This window comes from Primulina tabacum, chromosome 12 (genome assembly GCF_025594145.1).
Source record: "Primulina tabacum isolate GXHZ01 chromosome 12, ASM2559414v2, whole genome shotgun sequence".
NCBI lineage: Eukaryota > Viridiplantae > Streptophyta > Magnoliopsida > Lamiales > Gesneriaceae > Primulina > Primulina tabacum.
This window is the reverse complement of record NC_134561.1, coordinates 201,650-227,273: the sequence shown is the minus strand read 5'-3', so window position 1 is coordinate 227,273 and position 25,624 is coordinate 201,650. Positions and strand designations below refer to the sequence as shown.

The following is a 25,624-nucleotide window of genomic DNA, read 5'->3' as shown; positions in this document are numbered from 1 at the left end:
CAGATTTCATTGCAGTTAAATTCAACACTTTCGGATCTAACCACCAGTTCCCACCATTATATCTATCCCCCTTTCACGAGTCAAAACGGCATTCTAAGCATCATGTTAACAACTTCATCTTTTTTCTTCAATTAAATCCCAAAAGAAACATACATGCATAATTAGATACAGAGACGGATTCCAGCACTCTGAAAATTTTAATTTTTCAAATCTGATGCACGACCGCAATTTCATTAACAATGCGTAGAAGAGAGAGTAGAAGAGAGAACAAGCAGAAGATCTCTAATTCTTCGTTCATGCCTCTATATCATTAAAAAACTATTCAAGTTACTTGAACAGATCTACTTTTAGAGATTCTAAAATTTGAAAAACAGCTGGAACATAAATTCATTAAAAGGGTATTCTCTAAGCATGAGTTGAGTTTTCTAACCAAATAGGCCCAAAGCTTTCTCAAATTTCATGCGCACAAATACAACAATGCAGCTATCAATCACACACACACTTCAAAAAGTATAAATTATCCCATCTGGTGTCGTTTACTCTTTTGACATGACTTGAATACACATGTAAAACAGCTTATACAAAATCCAGGGAAAAAACAAGGAAAAAATATAGGTAACAGACACATATATGCTTCCAGAACATCACTTAACAAAATCAAAATTGCAATAATTTCTAAGAGTAAACCTGTTGCCTTTGTTTTGTGATCTTTGTTCTATATTGAAGGGATATTGAGAATTTACACTAGATATTTGATCCCTTCATTTAAATAACAAAAACTGAATCAGTAATGTTAAATAAGATTTTGACACGGTATTGTTTTAGGAATCAGGGAGAACAACTACGTGTTCTTTCGACCTCTAATACAAAAATTGAATGTAAAAGATAAAATTAAACAATTTGAAATGTGCTCATTTTGGCCTTTCTTTGCCTGTCTGGTGATGTCAACAAAAAGGAATTTATACATGGCACAGTAGCAAAACTAACAGCATTGTCCATTATAGTCTACTGCATATCCTCCTGCATATCCTCGTGATAAAGGTGAAGGCCAAGACCGAATCGAGCGCAAGCTCGTCGAAATGCCATTGCTTCCGCCTTCTGCACTGCATCTCCGTAGCCGCCTTCCTCGCTAACTAACGCAGTTCCTGTTGATTCCCTATACATCTAGAGCAAATACGAGTATAACAATGATGGTCCACCAATGATTTTTATTGCCTTGAAATTTTATTTGATCCAAAACATTTTGTTAATTCATTGGACTGAGAAAGGAGAATTCAAGAATTCATCAGCATGCTAACATAACACAATCAGATACCGAATTTAAAGATGCAAGATCTTTTTTTAAAATAAATAAATAAACTTTCATGCACATACAAGCTGTTCAGCAAAAAAGATGATCTTATACCAATGCAATTGGTCCAAGGCCGAGCTAAAAGAATCGAAGGCCACGAGGCACATAAGAGTTAAAGAAGGAAAAAAGGAACGCGGATATCCCACCACAATATTCGAGCTATCAATAATCAAAATGGAGCGAGTGAAAAAGAAAGAAAGAAAGAAAGATAATTAGCAGCAGGCAATGGTTAGTGTACCTCTGCATCAGTCCCATAAAGTGTAACGCGATAGACAACAGACACGGATTTTCCATGGGGTGAATAAGTGATGCTGCGGACCTCACCAGACCATTCTACACAATTGAAACCTCATTTCTTAAGTGCCAATCCAACCAGCAACAGTAACTCGATAATTTGAATAGGAGACACTCATACCTGGAGCATGTAAGTTCATAATCCGATTCACGATATGCCTACAAAGAATACAAAATTAGTTAACAGCCCACGAGTTTTAATAAACTATAAAATCTTAATCTTTACCAAGGGATGTATTTGATGGAGAAGCCATCGGGTTGGGTTCGACGACTGAGGAGGGATTCGGGCACTTTCTTGTTGAGCTGTTTAAGAACTTGTGAAAGAGCCCTGCCTATTCCCGAGGTCTCAACGACATCGTCTTCTTCTTCAATCGTTTCTTTACGTGGTTTAGCAGATGAGAAAGAACGGAAGTAGTAGTTGCGGGTCTTCAAGCTTGAAAACCCTCTTCGCACCGCCATTTTCCCCAAATATCCACGAGAACGAACGATCAGAATTAACACAAATAAATAAAATTGTTTGGTTTGAGGCCAACTTTAATTCAGCCAATACATCATCAATAAATTTATCTATCCTTACTACTTGAAATTTTGGTAAAATTAGGCGTAAAATAAATTTTAAAACTCGTCCATGCTAAGATATTATACTTCAAGCATAATAATTATTTCCATTTCCCAATCCAACAATCTTTGCAGTTGAGCCCTATATTTTTTTAGACATATTATTAATGTGGTTTGATTTGTAAAGGTTAGCTTGAGATTTACTTAATGCGAACCGATTTATAACGATTAAAAGTTCTCGCATTATTTAAAAAAAGAAAAATGATATCTTGTATTAGGTTTGCTCTTCCTAGATGGTTCCTGCTACATATATTATATATTACAATGTATGCTATGTAAAAAACATAAAGAATGAAATAATTTTAAAAAAAAGTAGTAAATTTTTTAAATTGAACTATATAAAAAAATAGTAAAATCTTGTAATTAGTTCGATAAAATTAAATGATTTTTAAGAAACTCCAAAATTATGTCATGCATTCATAGAGATTTTGTAAGGTGATCATGTATTATATATATATATATATAAATGTTTATCACCGTTATTTAATAATCTTTTCTTATTAATTGTTTAAATATTACAAATAAGATATTAGTTAATGTAATATAGCAAGAGGACTACATGTGACATTAATTATTAATCATAGCCAATTGTTGAATGTTGATAGGATATGCGTCGGACGGAGGCCCCGCATAAGCCCTGTGAGCAAGTATAGCATCCACAGCTTGTGTTGGATGGAAGGCATCCCAAAACACGTACTCATTCCTGTTGGCACATGGGGTGGACCAAGGCATGCACGTTATCTGTCCTTGGTTCCTCCCTATTCCGCAGCACCCTCTGTCCACCACCCTGAACCCGTATCTCTCTGGATTGTTCAGTACGTCCCCGATCGCACCGTATGTGTTCCCGTACACGAAGATGGCCCCGGGATGTGTTCCATTGTTCATGGTCTTCACCAGGGATAGCAACCCCTCGTTGAACGCACCCAGCATTTGGTTCACGTAGTCCACGCACCTTCCTGCCGGGGCCTGCCCCGTGGATAGCTGGCTCGGTATGCAACCCAGCGGGCCTACGCCTGCCACCACTATTTTGCGAAGTCCCAAACTGTACAGTGTGGCGAGTTGTCGAGCATAATGAGCGAGGAGAAGATTCGCGAACTGGGAGGGATTATAATTGAAGCTAGAGGGATACATTGCAGGCAGCAAATAGTTGTTGATGTAGTCGTTACTCCCGAACACCAGCACTGCTATGGCTTTTGCTAGATATCGGCTAAGGTTCTCTCCGGTCATCATGGTCCTCAACTGACTCAACGTTGTCTCAAAGTTAATCACTTGTTGGCTCAATGAGTACCTGTCTCCCTGCATGCCCATATATATTTATATTGCAATTATATATATACACTAGTGACGTTGAAATAATTAATTTATAACTACATACGAAGTGTTGGCCAGTTTCGTCTAGGATGCCACCAGCTGCAGAAGCATAATTGACTCCTCCCAAAATTTTAGCTCCAGAAGTGGTGGGATCTGCAAATGGTGGAGGAGCTGCAATACCCAACCACCCACCTATGTATGTGATGGGATTAAAATGAATGAATGAAGAAAGAAATTGACTTTTTTTATTTAAAACAAATATATATAGATCGACTACCAAGGTAATCCACAAAAGTGTTTCCATTTGAGAATCTTCCGGTGGATCCAAGGTTGGAATCGATTCCATAGGGATAGTAGTTTGATTTGGCCATAGAATTGAGGAAATTGTTATTTCCATTATCCACCAAAGAGTCCCCAAATACGAACAATGTTGTCACCTGTGCAGCATTTGATCCTATTTGATCTATTGCACCTTTACTGTTACTATTAATATTAGTGGATGAAAACACATTGATCACCACCAAACCCATCATCACTACATGAACTAGTACTGTTATGCTGAAGCAATTACCCCTTCTCATTGCCCCTAATAATAATTCTTCGTTTTCTTTTCAATGATGAATGAGATGGAAAGTTATTTCGACCTAGTCTTATTTTAATTGAGAAAAGAAAATATATTCTTTGAAATATATATGTAGAAATTTTACACATGGAATGAGCTGCTGTTGCTATATATAAAATGTGTGTGTCATGATCTTCTCACTTCATAGGCACCTTTTCCTATTTTTAGAGCAACTAATTCCATATATAGTACCCTTTTAAATTTGGATGCATCCTTCTCAATTGCAATCTTGCAAGGTATGAATAGTGTGAATCAAAAATCATTTGATCACACTAATTTTCCAAAAAATAATTGGTTGGATCAAACAATATCATCTAGACTTTCCCAATTCAAAATAACCATATTCTGCATGTCCATTTCTGTTTCTTGTATCCACGTACGACATCAATTGTTCACTTTTTATTTTCTTCTTACAGTCCCAACCATTCAAGGACATATCTATCTTGTCCTAGACTGTAGCCCGTCTCAAATTTTTTTTATTATATGTGTAAATTTTTTATTTAGTCTACTAAAGCTCAACTTTTCACACCCAGAGTCCAGCTCATCTCCTTAATTCTAGTACATTTTTGGGGGAAAATTGTGTAAATTTGTCATTTTGTGTTTTTGGTTCTCCATGTTTTGAAATTTTCATTTTAATCATGTAATTTTTTATTTTTGCAATTTTAGTTTTTTTCCATTGGAAGTGCTGATGTAGCACTATACACATCAGTGTTATATCAACAATGCATTGTTTCCATGTCAGCGTCAAGCCGAAGAATAAAATTGCAAAAAAAAAAAGATAGCAGACTAAAATTGAATATGATAACACTGAGGACCAAAATCGCAAAGAGAAAAATATATATGACAATTTTTTCTTTAATTTTGTTGAAGAGTACAATGTAATGACTTATAAATGTGTGTGTGTGTGTGTGTGTGTGTGTGTGTGTGTGTGGACTAAAATTGAATTTGATAACACTGAGGACCAAAATCGCAAAGAGAAAATATATATGACAATTTTTTCTTTAATTTTGTTGAACAGTACAATGTAATGACTTATAAATGTGTGTGTGTGTGTGTATATGTGTGTATATATATAATATTACATAAATTAAAGCCCAACCCAACTCTAATTCTGGATCCGTCTCTGGAACGATTAATGCTACTCTTAAACTTGTGCTCTATTTTTATAGAGAATAAATTAATACAACAAAAAAATGAGATATCAAAGATGGCTTAAATTCAGAACCGTAACACTATATTAGAAGTTGACAGAGAGAATTCTGGTAATTTGATTCAACCATATGAAGTTTGTCAAAATGGTGGGAAAGGAGCTGCAGTTGTCCATTGTTTAGTTGATGTCGAACAAAATGACAATCATTTTTGATGTGCTACGTTATTTCGTGGAATATAGGATTTGACGTGATATGTATAGCCGCGAGGTTGTCGCAAAATATGACCGATGGCTGGGGAGAATCAAATGATAGATATTTGAGTAAAGTTCGTAACCAAATAAGTTCACTTGCTGTAGATGCTAGAGCATGATACTCGACTTCGGCGGAAGAGCGAGAGACCGCGACTTGGCGCTTTGCTTTCCATGAGATGAGGGAGTCACCTAAGAATACACAAAAGCTAGTGGTTGATTTACGGGAATCCACATAAGAACCCCAATGAGCATCAGAAAAGACCTTAAGTTGCAAGGAAGATGCTGCAGAGAAATAGAGGCCTTGACCTGCAATACCTTTGAGGTATCTCAAGAGATGGTGAATAGCCTATAGATGAGGAGATCGAGGCTGAGATACGAATTGGCTTAGCTTATGTGCTGCATAGGTAATGTCTGGACGTGACAATGTGAGATATAGAAGTCGAACAACTAGGCGGCTGTATCGTGTGACATCGGGCAGAGGGTCGCCATCACAGGAGTTGAGATGTCTTAAGATCCATGGAAACATGTACCAGTTTGCTACCCAAATAACAGTGTCTTCGAGTAATTTGAGAGTATATTGGCGTTGAGATATAACTATACCCCGTGAGGACCGAGCGATTTCCAATCCCAGAAAGTATTTCAAGTCCCAAGGTCCTTGAGTTTGAACTGAAAGTGAAAAAACGCCTTCAGAGAAGTGAGAATATCCGGACAAGTACCTGCAAGAATGATATCATAAAAATATATTAACAATGCTATAAAAGAAGCTTTGGAACCCTTGTTGAATAGAGAGTAATCAGATTGGGATTGCATAAAGCCAAATTCAAGGAGGGCTTGAAAAAACTTAGCATACCATTGAAGTGAGGCTTGCTTAAGTTCATAAATGGATTTATGGAGACGACAAAAGAGTTTGGACATGTTCTGGCCATGCTCCCCCGATCGATGTGATCCCAAGGGAAGGTCTATGTAGACTTCTTCAAAGAGATCACCATTAAGAAATGCATTATTGACATATAGTTGAACTAATTTCCAATTCCGAGAGACATCGAGCAACATTTTGACAGTAACAAGTTTTTTCGTCGGGAAAAAATGTCCATAAAATCGATCCCTTCTTGTTGGTTATAACCCTTTGCGACCAAGCGAGCTTTGTAGAGCTCCACAGACCCATCTGCACTCATTTTCACTTTATAAACCCATTTGGAACCAATGGAATGCTTACCAACCAGTAGAGGGACAACCGACCAGGTGTTATTCAACTACATGGCCTGCAATTCAAGGTGCATGGCCTCTCGCCATTCTGTATATTTGACTGCTTGATGATAGAATTGTTGTTCAAATGAGATGAGATATTTAAAGCGACAGATTTATAAGGAGCAACTAACGAATCATATGACAAAATTTGGGAGATATGATATCGAATATGATGGTAATCATCTTGTTGGAGTTAGATAAAAGATTACAATGATAATCACAAAGGTAGGCAGGATGACGATGGGAACAAGCTGATCTGAGAGGTGCCGTAATATCATATCGACAATTAGAAGATGGTGGAGTGGAGTCGGGAATGGATGTTTTAGGATATGTGGAATAAATGATTTTGGTCGGATGAGATCCGAAAAATGATCAGGCATGAAATCCGGTGAATGGATAGAGTGAAAAGGAAATATATGTTCACGAAACATAACATCCCTTGACAAGAATATTTTCTTGGTCTCAATATCATAAATCTTGTATCCTTTTGTTCCATGTGAGTAACCAAGAATACACATAGTCAAGCACGAGGTGGAACTTTGAGCGGTTGTGAAAAGTCGATGCAAAAACTAGGCATCCAAATACTTTGAAATTCGAGTAGTCGACAAGTTTGGAGTAGAGAAGTTCATAAAGTGATTTGTGACCAAGTTGAGGCGAAGGAGAGCGATTAATAATGTAACATGCAAGTTAGTAAGCATTCAGTCAAGAACTGAAGGGGAACTCGTGACTGAAAGTAAAGGGCACGAGCCACATTTAACAATTGCTGGTGCTTCCTTTCAACTACAGCATTTTGCCGAGGTCTATTGACACATGAGAACTGATGTAGGGATATGAGAACTTTAACTCAAGAGCATTATCAGACCTAAACATTTTGATCATGGTGTTGAACTGTGTGGATATCATAGTGAAGAACCGGGGAATGATCACTGCTACACCACTTTATTGCAAAGGAAAAATGACCAAGTAAATCTAGTACAATTATCTACCAGTGTAACAAAGTAACAATGACCCAAGTAAGATGGTAAATGAAAAGAGCCCCAGACATCACAGTGAATAAGGTCAAAAGGTTTCTCGGACAAGTGATTATTTGAAATAAACGAAATAAGTCTTTGTTTAGCTAAAGGGCAAATACCGCAAGGAGCAGTAGGACAATGTTTTGTGAATTGACAGTGGATTTGATCCTTCAGTTTCTCGAGTTGTTTGAAAGATATGTGTCCAAGCCGATGGTGCCACAGTGTTGCGGAAATTTGATTTACAAATGCCTCCGAAGAAGGACTGAAGCTTGAAGAAGCCAGAATGTACAAGCCTCCAACTTTCTTACCCTTGACAATCATCCTCTTGGTGCATGTCTCTTGAATGGACACATGATCTTGGTGAAAAATAAGCGTAAATTTGGAATCAATCGTGAGGGCACTGACAGAGAGTAAGTTGAACTTAAATTCTGGAATATAAAAAGCGTTCCGCATAAGAATATGAGAATTCAACTTAATATCACCGTATGATTTTACATGGATGATGGTGTTATTTGGCAATGTGACTGTAGAGCCATCGAGTGGCTTCAACTCTAGAAAGGAGGTAGATGAATAACATATGTGACTGGATGCCCTAGATTTGAGAATCCATACATTAGAGTGTAGCAAATGGGACTCTAAAGAAGCATAAAGACAAGTACCTGTAACGGGAAATGAAGATGATCCTTCTAGTGTTGATGGGGAAGCAGCATTCTGAGTTAGATGTGTGGAGAACAAAGTCATCAGCTGTTGACATTGCTCTGGACTAAGGGAATGAAAAAAATTTGGAGTTGATGCATTGATTCCATCTGAAGAATGCTGAGCCACTTGATTGACAGTAGCTTTGGGGATGGATGTGGCCAAGTAAGGACGATACTTTGGGGTTGGTTTATACCCTGGGGGATACCATGAAATTTGAAGCAAGTATCAACGGTATGCCCATGGATCTGACATTTTGTGCAGAATGGTCATTCTTTCTTCCTATATTTTGACTTGTTCAGCTCTTCAAGATGATGATGATTCTGTTTGGGAGAAGGATGATTCTTGACAGCCAGAGCCACATTATACTGTAGCTTAAGTGAAGCGGCATTGCAAGGGCTGATGGTGCGTTGGCGTTCTTCTTGCAGGATTAGATTGAAGACTTTATCTATTGGAGGTAAGGGATCCAATAGAAGGATTTGACCCCTTATTTGAGTATAGGTATCAGTAAGGTCCAAGAAAAATGCTATCACATATTCAAATTGATAGAAATCTTGGGAGTTCTTTAGTGCCTCCACAAGAACAATGCCACAGGTGCACACAGGATGAAAATCACTCAATTAATCCCATAATGTTTTCAACTTGGTAAAGAAGATATTGACTGAATGTTGTCATTGTTCAAGATTAGTAAATTCATGACGCAATTGAAACAGCCGAGGACCATTGATTTGTTGGAATCTTTCTTTAAGATCAATCCACATAGCATGGGAAGACTCAGAAAACATGATGCTAGCCGAGATTTCCTTAGTGACAGAGTTGAGAATCCAAGATATCACCACATTATTGTTTCGAACCCAGGCATTCAAAAGAGGAATGTTGGATGCAAAAGGTTTAGAGATGGAACCATCTACGAACCCTAACTTGTTTTTCACAAAAAGTGCTATCAACATCTCCCGACTCCAAGATGCGTAAAATGAGGCCTTATTTATAGCTGGAAAATGACTTTTCCTTTGTTTTCCATTCAGCTGAATTGTTCCCGTTCATTTGCCCAAGGATGATGCTCCAAATAGCCTCCAATGGTAAAAGATTATCCACAACCAATGGTCACCTTGGTGCACTGAAAGATCACTCCTTATACATTGATTATGTCCTTTTTTTAGCTGATCCCATGGCTGGATTTTTGTTCTTTTAGAACATGCATCAATGAGCTTCTTTGAACTGAGGGTTTTAGCTTGTGAGCTAAGAGCTTCTCCTTCCGAGCGACTTCTCTTCAATTCTTTTGGTTTTTCACTGTCGGTTTCTTTTTGAGCTACTTCCCGAGCGTTTTGATCTGAAAATTTTCGTATATTGTTGAGTTATTTTAATTAAAAGTTGAATTTTATTGCTTACTTGATTGCTTCGAAAATTCCGGGCCCTCACAGTATGTGACTTAATTGGTTAAAACCGTAAAATATTATTAAAATAATATTATTTTTACATAAGATTTATTAAAACATAAACCATAAATTGGCTCGATGAACACCTACTCTATTATCGTGTAACTTTAGACAGATATTAACGTGCAAGAATATATGTGACTACAAATGGTGGATTTATGGTGGGGATGAATTTTGTGGAAGTGGACCATTCCACTATATTAATGTCAACTGAGAAAGGACAACGTTTATTATAAATACTGAGAATTTGTCTCTCATTTACGAATTATGGGGTTCTTGTGTTGATAATGAATGCATCGGTTCATACAGAGAAATAGGGATCAAGAAATTAAACTATAGGATTCCGTATAGATTTTCCCCGATTTGATGGCACAGAGCCCTTGGATTGGATTTATAAAGTTGAACGCTATTTTGAGTTCTACCAGGTGCCGCCTTACCAATGTCTTCTATTGGCATCGATTCACATGGATGGTCCGGCCTTGCCTTGGTTTCAATGGCAAAACAGAAATCACCAATTTGAATCGTGGGAAGGTTTTACTCGGATTCTAGAGACTACTTTTGGCCCATCAGAATACAAAGATCAGCAAGAAACTTTGGCCAAACTGGTTCAAACTTTAACGGTAGCAGAATATCGCCAACGTTTTGAAGCCTTGGCTAATCGTATTTCAGGTGTGTCTGCTTCGTTTCTCACTAGCTGTTTCATTTTCGATCTCCATTCCGATATTCGACATGAGGTCAAAGCATTTCGACCCACATCCTTGACTCAAGCTATCGAGCTTGCTCGTCTTTGAGAGGCTAAGCTTCTTGATCGCCACTCTAACAACCGGGTGGATCAATCTTACCCATCGCCTACTTCCATCACACCCTGTAAAACTCCTTCCACAGGTTCCATCTCTAATACTCATCCGCTGATTTCTTTAGTGGCACTAAATTCTCCTTATGCCGTTCGTCGTTTATCCCCTTCGGAAGTCCAACTTAAACTCCAACAGGGTCTCTGTTTCAGTTGTGACGAAAAGTGGTCCTCCTCCCACAAATGCAAGGCTAAACCCCACCTTTTCTTCTTTGATGTGGAGGATGACTACCCATCCCCACCACCTGAGGACACCACTTCCCCAACTGAACTATTACCTCAAGATACACCCATTCATTCAGCTATTTCATTCCATGTTCTTGCCGGCCAACCTACGTCTTACACCTTTCGATTTTCCGATATATTAGCGGGGTTTCCAGTACAAGTACTGATTGATGGGGAAGTACTCATTCCTTTGTTCAAACCCGAGTCGCTAAACATCTGCAACTACCTATTATATCTACAATTACTTTTATGGTAGTAGTAGGCAATGAGGATCGTTTGATCACAGAAGGCACAATACAACAATCTCCTTTGACAATCCAGGGACACACTTTTCAACCCGAATTATTCGTTCTAGCTTTGCATGGTGCTGATGTTATTTTGGGCACTTCATGGCTCGCAACACTGGGGTGGGTTCGTCAACATTATGATAAACTGTTGTTTGACTTTGAGTATGATGGAAAAACCATACAATTGGTTGGCAATCCTCCGGCTCTTCCCACCTCGATCCAATTTCATAATTTCTCTCGAATGGCCTACACCGATGCCATGGCTCTATGTTTCCGTCTGTAATTAGTTCATGTATCTGCCACAGAAGATGACTCAGCTCCACCGGAATTAGAAACTTTATTGAGTCAATTTCTGCTGTGTTCGAGGCTACACATGAGTTGCCTCCTTCTCGGGTTTATGATCATGCTATTCCTTTGTTCCTAGGATCCCACACTGTGAACATGCGACCACCGTACCATTATCCGCAATTTCATAAGGCTGTTATCGAGAAACTAGTCATTGAAATGCTAGCAGATGATATCATTCAGCCAGCTTGAGCCCCTATTCCTCTCCAATGGTGTTGATTCAATATACTGCAATTACGTTCTCCTAAATCTTGCTCGAGAATTGTCACTGTTAGTTGAGTACATATCATAGTGGTGGGTGACTGAGTAACAATGACCTGAACGAGGACAGGCTTGATCTGTTTTATTGGTTGCTGGCTGGGCTCAGCTTCATCAACTTCTTTAATTATCTTTTCCTGGTCAACATGGAATTCTTACAATCCTGCACTAATAATTAGGACTACACGATCTAGATCAGAGAAAACTTCCAATAGTACTACGTGCCTATCCAGCATTTATGTATTTTAATCAAGTAATTTTTATTAATGGAAGTTGCCTATTATTATTATATCAGCGATATGATCACATGAAGCACTAGCTAGACAGTAGAGAATAATATATAACACCATCACTTTTACATTTTCTCGACTTTCTTGCTTTACTGTAACTATTGATTGATCCACTAATGTGTCTGCTCTAACAGTAGCGGACCTAGAAAATATTAATATGTGGTCATTGGTCATGCACCAGCTTTATGATTTAATTGTTTAATGTTTATAGATGATTAATTATCTTAGATCATTGTGTATATATTTCCAAGTTGTGGTTTTGAGTCATAAAAAAAAAGATTAGACTGACAAGTGGAACACTTGGTGTCACACCTCGATACCAAGGTACAGAGGACATTCGACATTGTTTAACAGTTTAATAGAAAAAAATAAGACTTATAGCAAATAGCAAAAACTAGTCTAATTCATAAAAAAACATTATCTCTACATATGTGAAATGCGAATAATGCAGAATTTGTTCTTACAAAGAAAAGTGCGAAATCTGGAAGTTAATAAACTACAAACTTGAAATTAAGGGCTTGGTTTTCATAACTCTGGATTTCTTCACCAGCCCCAAAAATTGATCTTATTCCGTCTCTTCTACCTTTTCTTCATTATTATCCGGGGAAGACATAAGTTGATGAGTTTTCTTGGAAACAATAAACAAATGAGGGTCGATCGAATACAAGAATAAAAGATCACACATATACATATCTTTTAAACAGATTATGTTACATAACATAGTTCAACATAACGGAATGAACATAATTTAGGACTTATAATATCAGACACAGAAAACATCAGAACCGAATCCTTATCAAGTCAGAACATGCCAGAACATAACCTTATCAGATCTTATTGAACAAATCACATTATAATGATCATGACATATCCTTAATCTTGGGATCTCTCTGGGACCTTTTCCTATGAACGGACTCTTTCTGGGGCTTTTCCTGCATCCGGACAGCAACTTGGATGTGTTTTGACTACTACATAGAATGGTCGAAACAGCCCTTCCTTCCTTCCTTGAGATTGCCAAAAACTTGGAGGATTTCTTGAAAGCACTTGTGCTCGGTTTTTTTTAGCCCTTTTGGTGTAGAATGTTGGAGTCTTATCTAAAATTTATAGCCTAAAGGTTGGCTCTCCAAAGGTTGGTTTGGCCGAAAACTTGATGCCCAAGTAGTCAAAATTTCATCAACAACCAAGAATCACATTGGTTTACTCAAAAGACATTTCTTGCGCAATAAATTTGTTCAATTTTTTAGCTCTCCCTTTGGCCGTATTTTTTATTTATTTAGGACATGAAAATGGAGCTTCACTGAGGTGAATTTTCGAGTTCATGAGCTAGGGGTTTTCTTCTTCGAACGACAGCACTTCGATCCATACTGTATTGCTTCGCATCGATTTCCTTTGAGTTAACTCCCTGAGCTTTTAGAGGTGAAAGTTGAAGTCTGAAGTTGAGTTTCTAATTGGTAAGTTTGAGCTACAAATATCGTGTTTTATTGCTTTCGTGATTTGATTTGAAAATCCATGTCCTGAGGGGTTCAAAACCCATGCATAGCATACTATCGACTTTTCTATATGGAGCAAATTTGGATGTAAGAAGCAGTCACCATCTCTTGTACAGTTGTATTCAATGCATAAATTAGCTTCGAGATTGCCGCCAATCGCTTTGCGTTCTGGTAGTATATATGCTGATCTAAGTTCAGTCAGGCTGTTAGGATGTTCCCGAGCTTATGGCCAGCATAAAATTAACGCACACATTGTTTAATAAATAATATAACATACTATCTTAGAATTTTTAGTTCTCCCAAAAAATTTACGATAACAAATGAAAAATATGACCAATATCATACTAAATCCATACTTATCAACTATATAAGTCACACTATATTCTTCAGAATTTTAAGAACCTGAATCATGATGGAAAACAACAGTTTTAGAGTTGTCTTAAGACAATCATATTGATTCTGTCATAATCTCAACAATTTGAATCCGTGGGAGACACAGATAATTACAGGGTAGGAGCTCGTTCAGCTGATCCCGCAATTACTGTGAGCAAGTTGTTGCCAAAGGGATCACTCAAGTGTGCCGCAAGGTTTTCGACAGGTCCCTTCCCAGTCACATATGCCTGGATGAAAAAGCCAAGCATGGCGAACATGGCTAGTCTACCGTTTTTGATCTCCTTCACCTTCAAAATTGCTGCCTGGTCCGGGTCATTTGCAAGCCCCAATGGGTCAAAAGGACCACCAGGATGAAGCTTGTCTTCTAGATTCTGCACAAATTTTGAACTACTTGTTATTCTTGTTGATCACCATATGAGAGAATCCAAATATTAACACGCATGGACATACCAATCCATTGATGATTCTGTAATATTCGGCACCACCAACAAGCGCAACCTCAGCAATCACAGCCAGAACAAGGTTAATGGGGATGTTCTTTCCGAAGTAATACAACGTGTTCCCATCAAGTAGCAGAGCACCGGTCTACAGAAATGAGGATGCAAAGGTTGAAAGATGAGAAACATCAAAATGCAGTTAAGATCGACAAACTACATTTCCTGAACTGTTAAAAAATTTCTGATTCCAGGAATCTTCACAACAACACAGAAAATCTTGTTTATATATCAAGGTAAGATGGACAAAGAAAACAAGAAAGTAGATAGCCATAATACCTTGAACCAAACAGCTTCTGGTCCGCAGTAAGCTCCGTATTTGTTGAAGGCCTCAGGGATTACAAAGCCAGCAGCGCCAAGCATGGCCCATCTTGCGTGAATAAGTTCGTACGCTTGATATCTGAATATGAAAATGCCAAATATTTCAATCCTCTTGTGACTCAAATGAAATTGATCATAAAGCGAGCATCAGTTGAAATTCCGAGAAATATCCCTTACTTGGCAAAGTCGGCCGGTTTCTTGCTGAGGCCAAAGGGATCATACCCATAGCTGCATATTCAGAGAAGCATAACGTAGGTAAATAGATCTGCAAGGCAAATTCAGCTAACTGCAAATATAGAGTACACAAGTACTTACTCTCCGGGGACTTCGCCTGTCAGGTATTCGGGGATTTCTGATCTGTCCAAGAGCCCCTCAGGCAAGAAGATTCTCCTGTCAGGCCCTGAAATTGGAAAATAATAATCTAGAGACCAATAGACTACACTAAAGCTGAACGAAATCAATGACTTGGGCATGCAATTACTCACCGTACCACTTGGCCAGTTCATCGTCAGCTGCAGGGGGGGGCGCCTTAGCCTTGGCAGCGGCCTTCTTCTTGGAGAAAAGTGCTACGGTTTTGAATGTGGCGTGGTAGGAAGGAGCTGGAGCAGATCTAAAGGTGAAATTAAGGGGATTGCCTAGAATCTCGGACTTTCCAAGGGACGCAACCGCGGACGATGCAGCAAGAGAAGCCATTTGATGTTGTTGGAACTTGGAAACAATATGAAGATGGTGGCAACTAAAAAGCTAGCACTGGTGGACGTGGATGTGACACATAGGACACCATTTCTTGTAATCTGATTGTAATCTGACGAGGCCTTTTGATAGGCTGGGATTTGGATCATGCATAGGTCTACTCTCACTCCCTCTGATACGGATAACATTACCTATCCCCGAATATTCGTCGCTATTTTAGTAGTAAAAATGGAACATTCTATTTTCTTTTATAATTAACCTTTTTCTTTTTACGGATCCTTCATGGTAATTAATTATGTGATTGATAGTTTCATCATAATTCGGTATTATATTCATATGATATAAATTAATATTTAAAATTCCAAGTTTTCTCCAAACAAGATTCCTTTTTTTTTTTTTTTTTAAATCTGAACCAAACATACACGATGTAATTTGACTTGGAAGTTCAAGTCCCATAATCCCATTTTTCCTTGCTTACACGTATAGTCACAGTATTTGATCTTCAAGAGATAATTTCCGTTCAAGAGTAAAACACAACAGACACAAGGCAAATATATAAATATCAAGAGATATATCAATCTGCATTAGAAATTAATAATACAATATTAGTAGAAAAATAGTAACCACATACACGTCCAAATTAATTGGTATAAAGCAAGCCTTTGCAAATCTAAAGCTAGCACATGAAGTACTTAGTTTATTATTAAACAGTAAACCAAACTTATAGCTAAAAATCTATAACTTAATTATGCCCCAAAATTGTTTATTAATTCATATGTAATTATTATTAATTTCATATTTCTATTTCTTTTGTCATGAATTTTATGGTCAACACTTGAAACTTCGAAATAAAATCTGAACAAAATTATCTTATTAACCACAAACAACTCTAAATATCTAGTCTTTGACACTTCAGGATTTAAAAAACATATCCATTGAGAACAAATTGCCAGTAGAGTTAACATTGTGCTACAAAATATATCAAATATCTAAATTGGATAATGTCTTGGAGCTGAATCTAATTCTCTAGTTCGATTATCTCCACTACAGATGCATCACCAACTTTCAGGCAAACCGATTATGCGGTTTTATAACACCAGCGGCCTTGCCATGATCAAAGCAACCTTTAGGACGGATTCGTTTGTAGCATTGGTTGACTTAGACTGAAAAAAACAATGCGTAGCTTGAACTAAACAGTTTGATCAAGCTCAACAAAAATTGTAGACAAACAAGTATATCAATGGACATACGGCCCACTTACAAAAACGTGTTTGGAACGAGTGATAATGTTTGTACTCGGTTATTTGTTGTACATACTCAACGTTATAAACAAAATCATTATTATTTTGTACATAGAATTGGTCACTCCAAGAAGCATAAACTACATTTTTTCAGAAAGATTTTCATACTAATTGTGAAGAAAATGAGAGCAAGCTCACTGAGCTGAGAAAAATGGTTTCAACTGATTCACATAAAACCGTTGTATCGTGTTCTCTTATATACAATCTGTATATGAATACTAAGAAACGTGCTTCCAATGACTTATTAGTAAAGAAACGTGAAAGTATATACAATAATACTCCCCCTCAAGCTTGTTGTGGTTGTGAACAACAAGCTTAAAGTCTTTTGATATGTGCAACAAGCTGGAATCCTTCTTTAGGGTTGATGCAAATCACGAACTCCCAGAAGCTCAAGCAAGCAGGCATGCTGAACCCTTCCCAAACTTTTCGTGAAAATATCCCAAGTTGTTGATGAGTAGGGATGTATTGAGTGCATATGAGGCCTTCTTTGATCTTCTCACGAGAAGAAGAGAAGCAGATTCAATTTTGGGGCTGGTGATGAAAGTTGTTGTTCTCAGTTCTGATTCATATTTTAAATTCCGCTGCATCTGTTCCGACATTGTATTTCTGGTTACATTTCCGCTGTAAAACATTATTAATTGAGTTGTATCAGACATTGAATATTCAGTATTATGAATAAAATACTGGTTTCTGAATTCTGTACTTCCGAGGCTTGTTGTTTTCGAATGTGAATTTGAGAGCAACGCCGATGTCAACCAACCCCCGTCCCGGGGCGTGACACCATGTCACGCAAAATACCAATAATCCAAATAATTTCACATGTGGTGGTTGCCATGGCATGATATTCAGCTTCCGCAGATGATCATGAAATAGTGTTCTGTTTCTTTGATTTCCAAGATAGGAGTGAGGTCCCCAGCTTGATACAATAACCAGTAACAGAGCGACGAGTCATGAGACAAGCAGCCCAATCCGAATCACAATATGCCGTAAGAGACATAGAAGTGGAAGGCACTAGTAGAATGCCTTGACCAGGGTTTCTCTTAATATATTTCACAACTCGGATAGCCGCATCGAAGTGAGATGTCTTTGAAGCGGTGCATGAATTGACTCAAAGATTGAACTGCATAACAGATGTCTGGTCGAGTTATGGTCAGGTAAATCAACCGACCAACCAATCGTTGGTATTCACTTGGATCTTCCAGCAATGCATCAACGGAAACACTGCCCTGACTTTGCTGCATAACAGAATCAAGCTCATGGCTAATGAGCTTCTTGTTTTGATCCATTGGTGTATCAAAGGGCCTGGCTCCCGCCACCCCTGCGTCAGCAATAAGCTCCAATGCATATTTTCGTTGGCTAAGGTAGATACCCTTCATGGAACGTGCTACTTCAATGCCGAAGAAGTACTTGAGGTGCTCAAGATCCTTAAGCTGCAATTTGGAGTGTAGGAACATCTTCAAATTTGTTATTGCTGTTGTGCAGCTCCCAGTGATGACAATGTCATCCACATACACCACGAGCAAAGTGAGTGAAGTGTCATCACGCTTGAAGAACAAAGAATGGTCATGTTGAGACTGACAATAACCACCCTCCATCATGACATTCGAGAAATTCATGTTCCACTGCCGAGAGGCCTTTTTCAAACCATATAGTGATTTTCTTAGCTTGCAAACTTTGTTTTCCCCCTGAACTTTGTAGCCTTGTGGAAGAACCATATAGATATCTACATCCAAATCCCCTTGTAGGAACGCATTGGTGACATCCATTTGAAAAAGGGGCCAATTACAATTCACAGCCACATTGAGAAGACATCTAATCGTCACGATCTTCGCAGTGGGGGAAAAGGTATCATGAAAATCAATACCTGGCTGTTGTGTGTACCCTTTGGCTACTAATCGTGCTTTAAACCTTTCAACATCACCATCAGGTTTCAGCTTGACTTTGTATACCCACCTACATCCAATGGGTTTGACTTGTGGTGGCAAGTCCACAATGTCCCATGTGTGATTTCTTTCAAAAGCTGCAAGTTCATCATTCATGGCATCACGCCATTTACCATTAGTGAAACAACCCACTCCCATGACATTTTAATTAACTAATTAACGTATGCGGAAGCCTTAACATTTAAAAGGGAAAGAAAAATATATCATTTACATCATAAACATTATCCATACTAATATACATGATCGTTCACAAAATAGCATTCAACTCATAACCACAAGCCAACATACTAACTTGTTTTTCCCCTCATTCATTTAACAAACTACATGATATTTTAAAACTTCTCATGATCATTGTATCCCAAATAAAAAGTGACATGATAACAAGTCTTTCCCATGGCATTCTATATGACTTCTTCCGCCTCGAACAATCCGTTTCACTTCTTTTGATCACCTGCATCACATGACATAACTGGAATGAGAATAAACTCAGTAAGTAGAAAGCTATACATAACAATTACATATATATAACTTTGGCTTAAAACGTGGCTATAGCAATGGCAATGAAAGTAGAGCGATACTATCTTCAATGAACATTACATAATCAAGGCAATATGGATAGTATCTCATGACATGAGTGAAAGGAAAGGAAATGATAGTCTGTGACCTGTGACCTATGACCTGTGGATAGTATCTCTTTGATATATAAATATATCAAAACTGTGAGAGATACTCATAATCATGTGATTGGCCAATGACATGCATGAATTACTATCATTCCTTGGCTTTACTCATAGGAACTCTTATTGAGGCATTTATACAAACACTTGGTAGGCACAATGGTGTATTAGCTCCTTGATCAATGAATTCAATGAAATCCTTGAACAATGAACATATAACAATATATAGATCAAATATATACCAATGAAAGGAGCTAATTATCAATAAACATGGCTTATATACATATATTCATCATGTGAGCTCAAGGAGAAGTTCTACTTACAACCAATCAACAATATGGTGGCTATGATGATTTCAAAGGATTCCTACAACAATAAACACAATAATAACTATGAATCATTAACATTAATCCAAAGAATCCATCAATTCAACTTAACCTTTCACATAACCTTAATATTAAAAAGCCCTTCCAACTCCAATACTATAATCCTTATCTTGTAGCTTGGAGGAAAAGGTGGAAACCACTAAGAATACAACTAAAATCCTTGACTTGGAGTGGAGAATTGAAAGAAAGAAAACTTTGAAGAGAAAGGAGCTTGCACCGTAGGAAAATAATGGGGGAAGAGAGAAATGTGGAAAAGCATCTAGAAAAGACATATAAAAGCCTTCATTCCCTCAAAAACGTGTTTTGGAAATTTTTAACAGCCTGCTAGGCGCATATGCGCGACATTTCCGGCGCATATGCGCGTCCCATACTGCCCAAAAATAATAACTTCAGTACCCCGCGCGCCATGGCGCGAGTTCTGGCGCGGTGGCGCGCCTCATTCTGCCCAAAACGCATTTTTAACTTTCGAATTTGCAAAAGTGGTCAACATGAAAGTTGTAGCCCTATGTGTTTTCTTAAATCTCCCCAAATTTCAGGTCATTTGGAGGTCTGAGTAAAACGTTATGCCCATTCTCCCAACATGTGTCAGTGCAGAAGCAACGAAACACACGACACACTTCGGGCCACTTTTGGCTCGTCTTCCCTAATGATTTGAACAAAACTCAAACATGAAAGTTATAGCCTTATATCTTATCTTTATAATGGAAGTGGCCTTACATCAATTGGATCAATATACAAAACATTATATTAAAAACCACAACTACTGCCACGTTTGTCATAGCATTTCTGCACTTCCATTTTCTATTTGGCTCAAGTCAACTTTCTATTCTACCCATTCATTTCCATAATCATCACCAACTATGAACATAATACCAAAACAATAACCATTTCAATAAAGATATCCATAATTAGTAACCATTCAACATAATCTCAACCAGTAAAGCATAAAACATGATCATAACAATAAAGGATTAACATGATAAAAGGTTGGGCTATTACAATCTCCCCTCCTTATAAAAATTTCGTCCCCGAAATTTGCTTACCGTTGAATAAATTGGGATAACGATGTTTCATTTCTTCCTCGGGTTCCCAAGTCGCCTCTTCAATCATATGATTCCCCCATAAAACTTTTACTATACCAATCTCTTTGTTTCTTAATATTTTTACCTTGCGATCAAGAATTTGAACCGGTACTTCTTCGTAGCTTAGGTTAGGTAAAAGATCTAATGATTCATGTCGAAGAACATGATATGGATTGGGAAGATATTTGCGTAGCATAGACACATGAAAGACATTGTGCATTCGATCCAAGTCTGGCGGCAATGCAAGACGATAGGCTCGGTCTCCAATCTTGTCAAGAATTTCAAACAGCCCAATGTATCGAGGACTTAGTTTACCTTTCTTACCAAATCGCATAACTCCCTTGAGAAGAGCTATTTTAATAAACACATGATCACCAACCTCGAATGCCAATGGCCGTCGTCGTACATCAGCATAACTTTTATGTCTAGACTGAGCGGTCTTCATTCTTTCTTGGATCAATGCCACAACATCTGCTGTTTGTTGAACCAATTCTGGGCCAAACATTTTCCTTTCACCTACCTCTTCCCAGTACAATGGAGATCGGCACTTTCTTCCATATAAAGCTTCGTAGGGTGCCATGCCGATTGAAGACTGGTAGCTGTTATTATACGTGAATTCCACCAAAGGAAACTTAGAATCCCAACTTCCCGTGAAATCAATCGTGCAGGCTCTTAACATATCTTCAAGAATTTGAATCACCCTCTCTGACTGCCCATCACTCTGAGGATGATATGCTGTGCTAAAAGCCAAGTTTGTGCCCAAGGCTCTATGCAAACTTTTCCAGAATTCAGAAGTAAACCTCGGGTCACGATCAGATACAATCGATACAGAGATTCCATGAAGTCTTACAATCTCAGCTACATAGACTTCAGCATACTGGTTCATTGTAAACGTCGTTTTGACCGGAAGAAAATGAGCCGACTTAGTTAACCTGTCAACAATCACCTAGATGGAGTTGTAACCCTTTGGTGTTCTTGGAAGTCCTGTTACGAAGTCCATGGTGATATGCTCCCATTTCCACTGAGGTATTGGAGAAATTGCAAAGTTCCAGCAGGTCTTTGATGTTCAATCTTAACCTGCTGACAGGTTAGATATTTAGAAATAAATAACATGATATCTTTCTTCATACCTGGCCACCAATAAAGACGTCGAAGATCATGATACATTTTGGTACTGCCAGGATGAACTGAATATGGCGCTGTATGAGCTTCAATAAGTATATCTTTTCGAATGTCATCACCCCTAGGAACACAAATTCTACCTCGAAAGGTCAATAAACCATTATGATTCAAACCAAATTCAGAAACTCCTGTTAAATCATTTTTATTCTTCAACTCTAATAACTGAATATCAAATTGTTGCTCCTTTAGAATACGATCAATCAAAGTAGAGCGAAGAACTAGTGCAGATAACTGATCTACTGTACCTGGAGATACCAGAGTTATTTCGTTCCTTTGCAAATCAAGTAATAACGGTTTCTGAATCATGGAACCCGATAAATAACTAGATTTACGGCTTAAAGCATCCGCAACAACATTAGCTTTTCCAGGATGATAGCTAATGGTGCAATCATAGTCTTTTACTAATTCCAACCACCTCCGCTGCCTCATATTTAATTCTTTCTGTGAAAACAAATAACTCAAACTTTTATGATCTGTAAAAATTTCACATTTCTCACCATATAAATAATGTCGCCAAATCTTTAAGGCGAATACCACAGCCGCCAACTCCAAATCATGCGTGTGATAATTCTTCTCGTATTCTTTTAGCTGACGAGAAGCATAAGCGATCACTTTTCCACGTTGCATCAAACAGCACCTAACCCCTGCTTTGAAGCATCTGTATACACAACAAAATCCTCAGTACCACAAGGAAGTACTAATACAGGGGCAGAGGTTAACTTATCTTTCAGAGTTTGGAATGCTTGTTGGCATTCTATGGTCCATTCAAATTTGATAGCCTTTCGTGTCAAGCTCGTCAATGGTAATGCTATTTTCGAGAAATCTGCTATGAATCTTCTGTAATACCCTGCCAAGCCAAGAAAACTCCGTACCTCTGAAACTGTCTTTGGAATGGACCATTGCTTAATAGCTTCAATCTTGGACGGGTCGACTGCTATTCCGGCGTTGCTCTAACCAGAACTCACATTTCTTTAACTTGGCATACAATTGCTTCTCCTTCAATGTCTGTAAGACGATCCTCAAATGCTCCCTATGAACTTCTCGTGTCTTTGAATATATCAAAATGTCGTCAATAAATACAATCACAAAAGCGTCCAAATACGGCTTAAAGACACGATTCATCAAATCCATAAACACTGAAGGAGCATTAGTTAATCCAAACGACATCACCAAAAATTCTTAATGGCCATACCTCGTTCTAAAAGCAGTCTTTGGTATGTCCTCCGTTTTTACCTTCAATTGATGATATCCGGATCGAAGATCGATTTTTGAAAATACAGTGGCCCCTTGCAATTGATCAAAAAGATCGTCGATTCGAGGTAAAGGATATTTATTTTTAATAGTTACCTTATTGAGTTCACGATAATCAATGCATAACCTTAACGACCCATCTTTCTTTTTCACGAACAAAACTGGAGCTCCCCATGGCGAGGAACTAGGACGAATAAACCCTTTAGCTAATAGCTCCTGCAATTGATTCTTCAATTCTTTCATTTCAGTTGGAGCCATTCTGTACGGAGCTTTAGAAATTGGGGTTGTACCTGGACTCAATTCAATAACAAACTCTACCTCTCGATTAGGAGGTAAGCCAGGCACATCATCAGCAAATACATCAGAATATTCCTGAACCATTTCAATATTCTGTAATTGCACATTACTGTCCCTATTTACATCCGATACTAAGGCCAGAAAACTAGTACATTCCTTATTCAACAATTTAATAGCTTGCAAGCACGAAATAACGGGAGTACTAATCGATGAGCCTAGACCAACAATTTCATTATTCTCATGGTCATCAATTAAAAACTTCACAGTCTTTCCCACATAATCAATTACTGCACGATAAGCAGATAACCAGTCCATACCCAATATAACATCAAAAGCAACCATCGGAATCACAATAAAATCAGCATACAACAATCTCGTACCCATCTGTACCGGACATGCCTTAAGGATATTTGTGGGACAAATTTCATCACCAGAGGGCAACATAATATTAAAATGTAACGACATGACAGTAGGTTCTCGAGATAAAGAATGCACAAATACTTCAGACATAAAGGACTGAGTCGCACTAGTATCAATCAACGTAAGTGCTTCCTTGCCAGATATTAGAATATTACCTGATATGACTGAAGAATCAGGATTGGCTCCTTCTTTTGTCATCGTAAAGATTCTTCCTTGAACTTTTCCTTTATCAGAGGAGAGAGGACACTTCTGTGCTGTATGCCCCATTTCTTTACATTTATAACATCGGCCACTTCCCACTAGACACTCCCCTTTATGTGGCTTGCCACATTTAGGACATAATGGTCGCTCCATCTCTGAAGAAGGCGCAGAAGGTTTATTGCGTTGTTTCCATTTTGCATTTTCCTTTGTGACCACCTCGAGTACTAGTACTTGCCCCTTGCCCTCTCGCTTGGAAAGCTTGCCTTCTTAATTGCCGCTCCTTTTCAATTTCTAGTTCATCGTGCTCGGCAAGTAAGGCTCTTTCAACAATGTCTTGATAAGTGATCACCTTGGCCATATGAACATCCCTTCGAATTTCCGGTTTCAACCCACGAAGGAAGTGTTCTCCTTTGTCTTTATCATTTTCAGCAATAAACGGAACAAACATGCATCCTTCTTCAAATTTCAATGTATATTCAGCAACAGACAAGGAATCTTGCTTCAACTCAAGAAATTCTTTAACCTTCTTCGCTTTAACTTCTCTTGAAAAGTACTTGGCATAAAATAATTCTTTGAACTCTTCCCATTTTAACTCGCGAACATTAACAGTCACTTTGGTAGCTTCCCACCAGATGCGAGCAGCTTTCACTAGCATAAACACAGTACAGCTCACTCTATCCCGATCAGTGAACTTCAAATAATCGAATATAGCCTCCAATGATTTAACCCATTCAAGAGCTACGAGTGGATCGGCACCACCAACAAACTCGGGAGGGTTCATTCGCCTGAATACATCATAAGAACTACCTTCGTTGCTTTCCACTCTACCCTGTCCTCTTCCTTGACCATGACCTTGGGTTGAGGTATGCAGGCTCAACAACTGTTGAATTTGTTCACCATGAACGTTTGCTTGTTCTTGTATTAATTTACTGAATTCATCTACAACGTTGGTAGTCCTATCAGTGGTAGGGGTCCTATGATCCCCTTCAGTAACCTTTCGTTTAGGAGGCATTTCATACACGTAAGCTCACTTTAACATAGATAGGAAGAAAGAATACATCAATAACAATGGAATATGATCAACTCTCAATGTTAAAATCAATAGATGCAGGATCGAAAATATACCAGATTGTCCTAGGCAGAAGAAGTCATATACGGTCCAAGAACTTTCGCTCTGATACCAATTGAAGCAACCCACTCCCATGAAATTTTAATTAACTAATTAACGTATGCGGAAGCCTTAACAT

The 25,624-nt window shown here is 38.1% G+C and overlaps 3 protein-coding genes across 3 annotated transcripts; all 3 read right to left on the bottom strand.

Annotated features, from left to right (window-relative positions):
- Positions 1-633: 633 nt before the first annotated feature.
- LOC142520632 (DNA repair RAD52-like protein 1, mitochondrial) lies at positions 634-2,164 on the bottom strand. The gene is made up of 4 exons (XM_075623693.1): positions 1,872-2,164; positions 1,767-1,804; positions 1,590-1,684; positions 634-1,164 (listed from the first exon to the last, which is right to left on the bottom strand). Exons 1-4 carry the CDS (start codon positions 2,102-2,104, stop codon positions 1,006-1,008), a joined length of 525 nt encoding a protein of 174 aa, XP_075479808.1. The 5' UTR covers positions 2,105-2,164; the 3' UTR covers positions 634-1,005.
- Positions 2,165-2,742: 578 nt separating this feature from the next.
- LOC142520964 (GDSL esterase/lipase At1g71250-like) lies at positions 2,743-4,166 on the bottom strand. The gene is made up of 3 exons (XM_075624127.1): positions 3,852-4,166; positions 3,639-3,766; positions 2,743-3,559 (listed from the first exon to the last, which is right to left on the bottom strand). Exons 1-3 carry the CDS (start codon positions 4,153-4,155, stop codon positions 2,831-2,833), a joined length of 1,161 nt encoding a protein of 386 aa, XP_075480242.1. The 5' UTR covers positions 4,156-4,166; the 3' UTR covers positions 2,743-2,830.
- A 9,891-nt stretch (positions 4,167-14,057) lies between these two features.
- On the bottom strand, positions 14,058-15,687 carry LOC142520481 (chlorophyll a-b binding protein CP26, chloroplastic). The gene is made up of 6 exons (XM_075623461.1): positions 15,430-15,687; positions 15,260-15,344; positions 15,122-15,172; positions 14,903-15,023; positions 14,580-14,714; positions 14,058-14,500 (listed from the first exon to the last, which is right to left on the bottom strand). Exons 1-6 carry the CDS (start codon positions 15,635-15,637, stop codon positions 14,240-14,242), a joined length of 861 nt encoding a protein of 286 aa, XP_075479576.1. The 5' UTR covers positions 15,638-15,687; the 3' UTR covers positions 14,058-14,239.
- Between the last annotated feature and the right edge of the window lie 9,937 nt (positions 15,688-25,624).

Coding starts and splice junctions, on each gene's coding strand:
- LOC142520481 (XM_075623461.1), bottom strand. CDS start 15,637: ATGGCTTCTCTTGCTGCATCGTCCGCGGTTGCGTCCCTTGGAAAGTCC. Junction 15,173..15,259: donor ACAGGCGAAGTCCCCGGAGA/GTAAGTACTTGT, acceptor CTGAATATGCAG/CTATGGGTATGATCCCTTTG. Junction 14,501..14,579: donor ACAGAATCATCAATGGATTG/GTATGTCCATGC, acceptor AAATTTGTGCAG/AATCTAGAAGACAAGCTTCA.
- LOC142520964 (XM_075624127.1), bottom strand. CDS start 4,155: ATGAGAAGGGGTAATTGCTTCAGCATAACAGTACTAGTTCATGTAGTG. Junction 3,767..3,851: donor CACTTTTGTGGATTACCTTG/GTAGTCGATCTA, acceptor TCACATACATAG/GTGGGTGGTTGGGTATTGCA. Junction 3,560..3,638: donor ACGAAACTGGCCAACACTTC/GTATGTAGTTAT, acceptor ATGGGCATGCAG/GGAGACAGGTACTCATTGAG.
- LOC142520632 (XM_075623693.1), bottom strand. CDS start 2,104: ATGGCGGTGCGAAGAGGGTTTTCAAGCTTGAAGACCCGCAACTACTAC. Junction 1,805..1,871: donor TCCATCAAATACATCCCTTG/GTAAAGATTAAG, acceptor TATTCTTTGTAG/GCATATCGTGAATCGGATTA. Junction 1,165..1,589: donor TTTATGGGACTGATGCAGAG/GTACACTAACCA, acceptor TATTTGCTCTAG/ATGTATAGGGAATCAACAGG.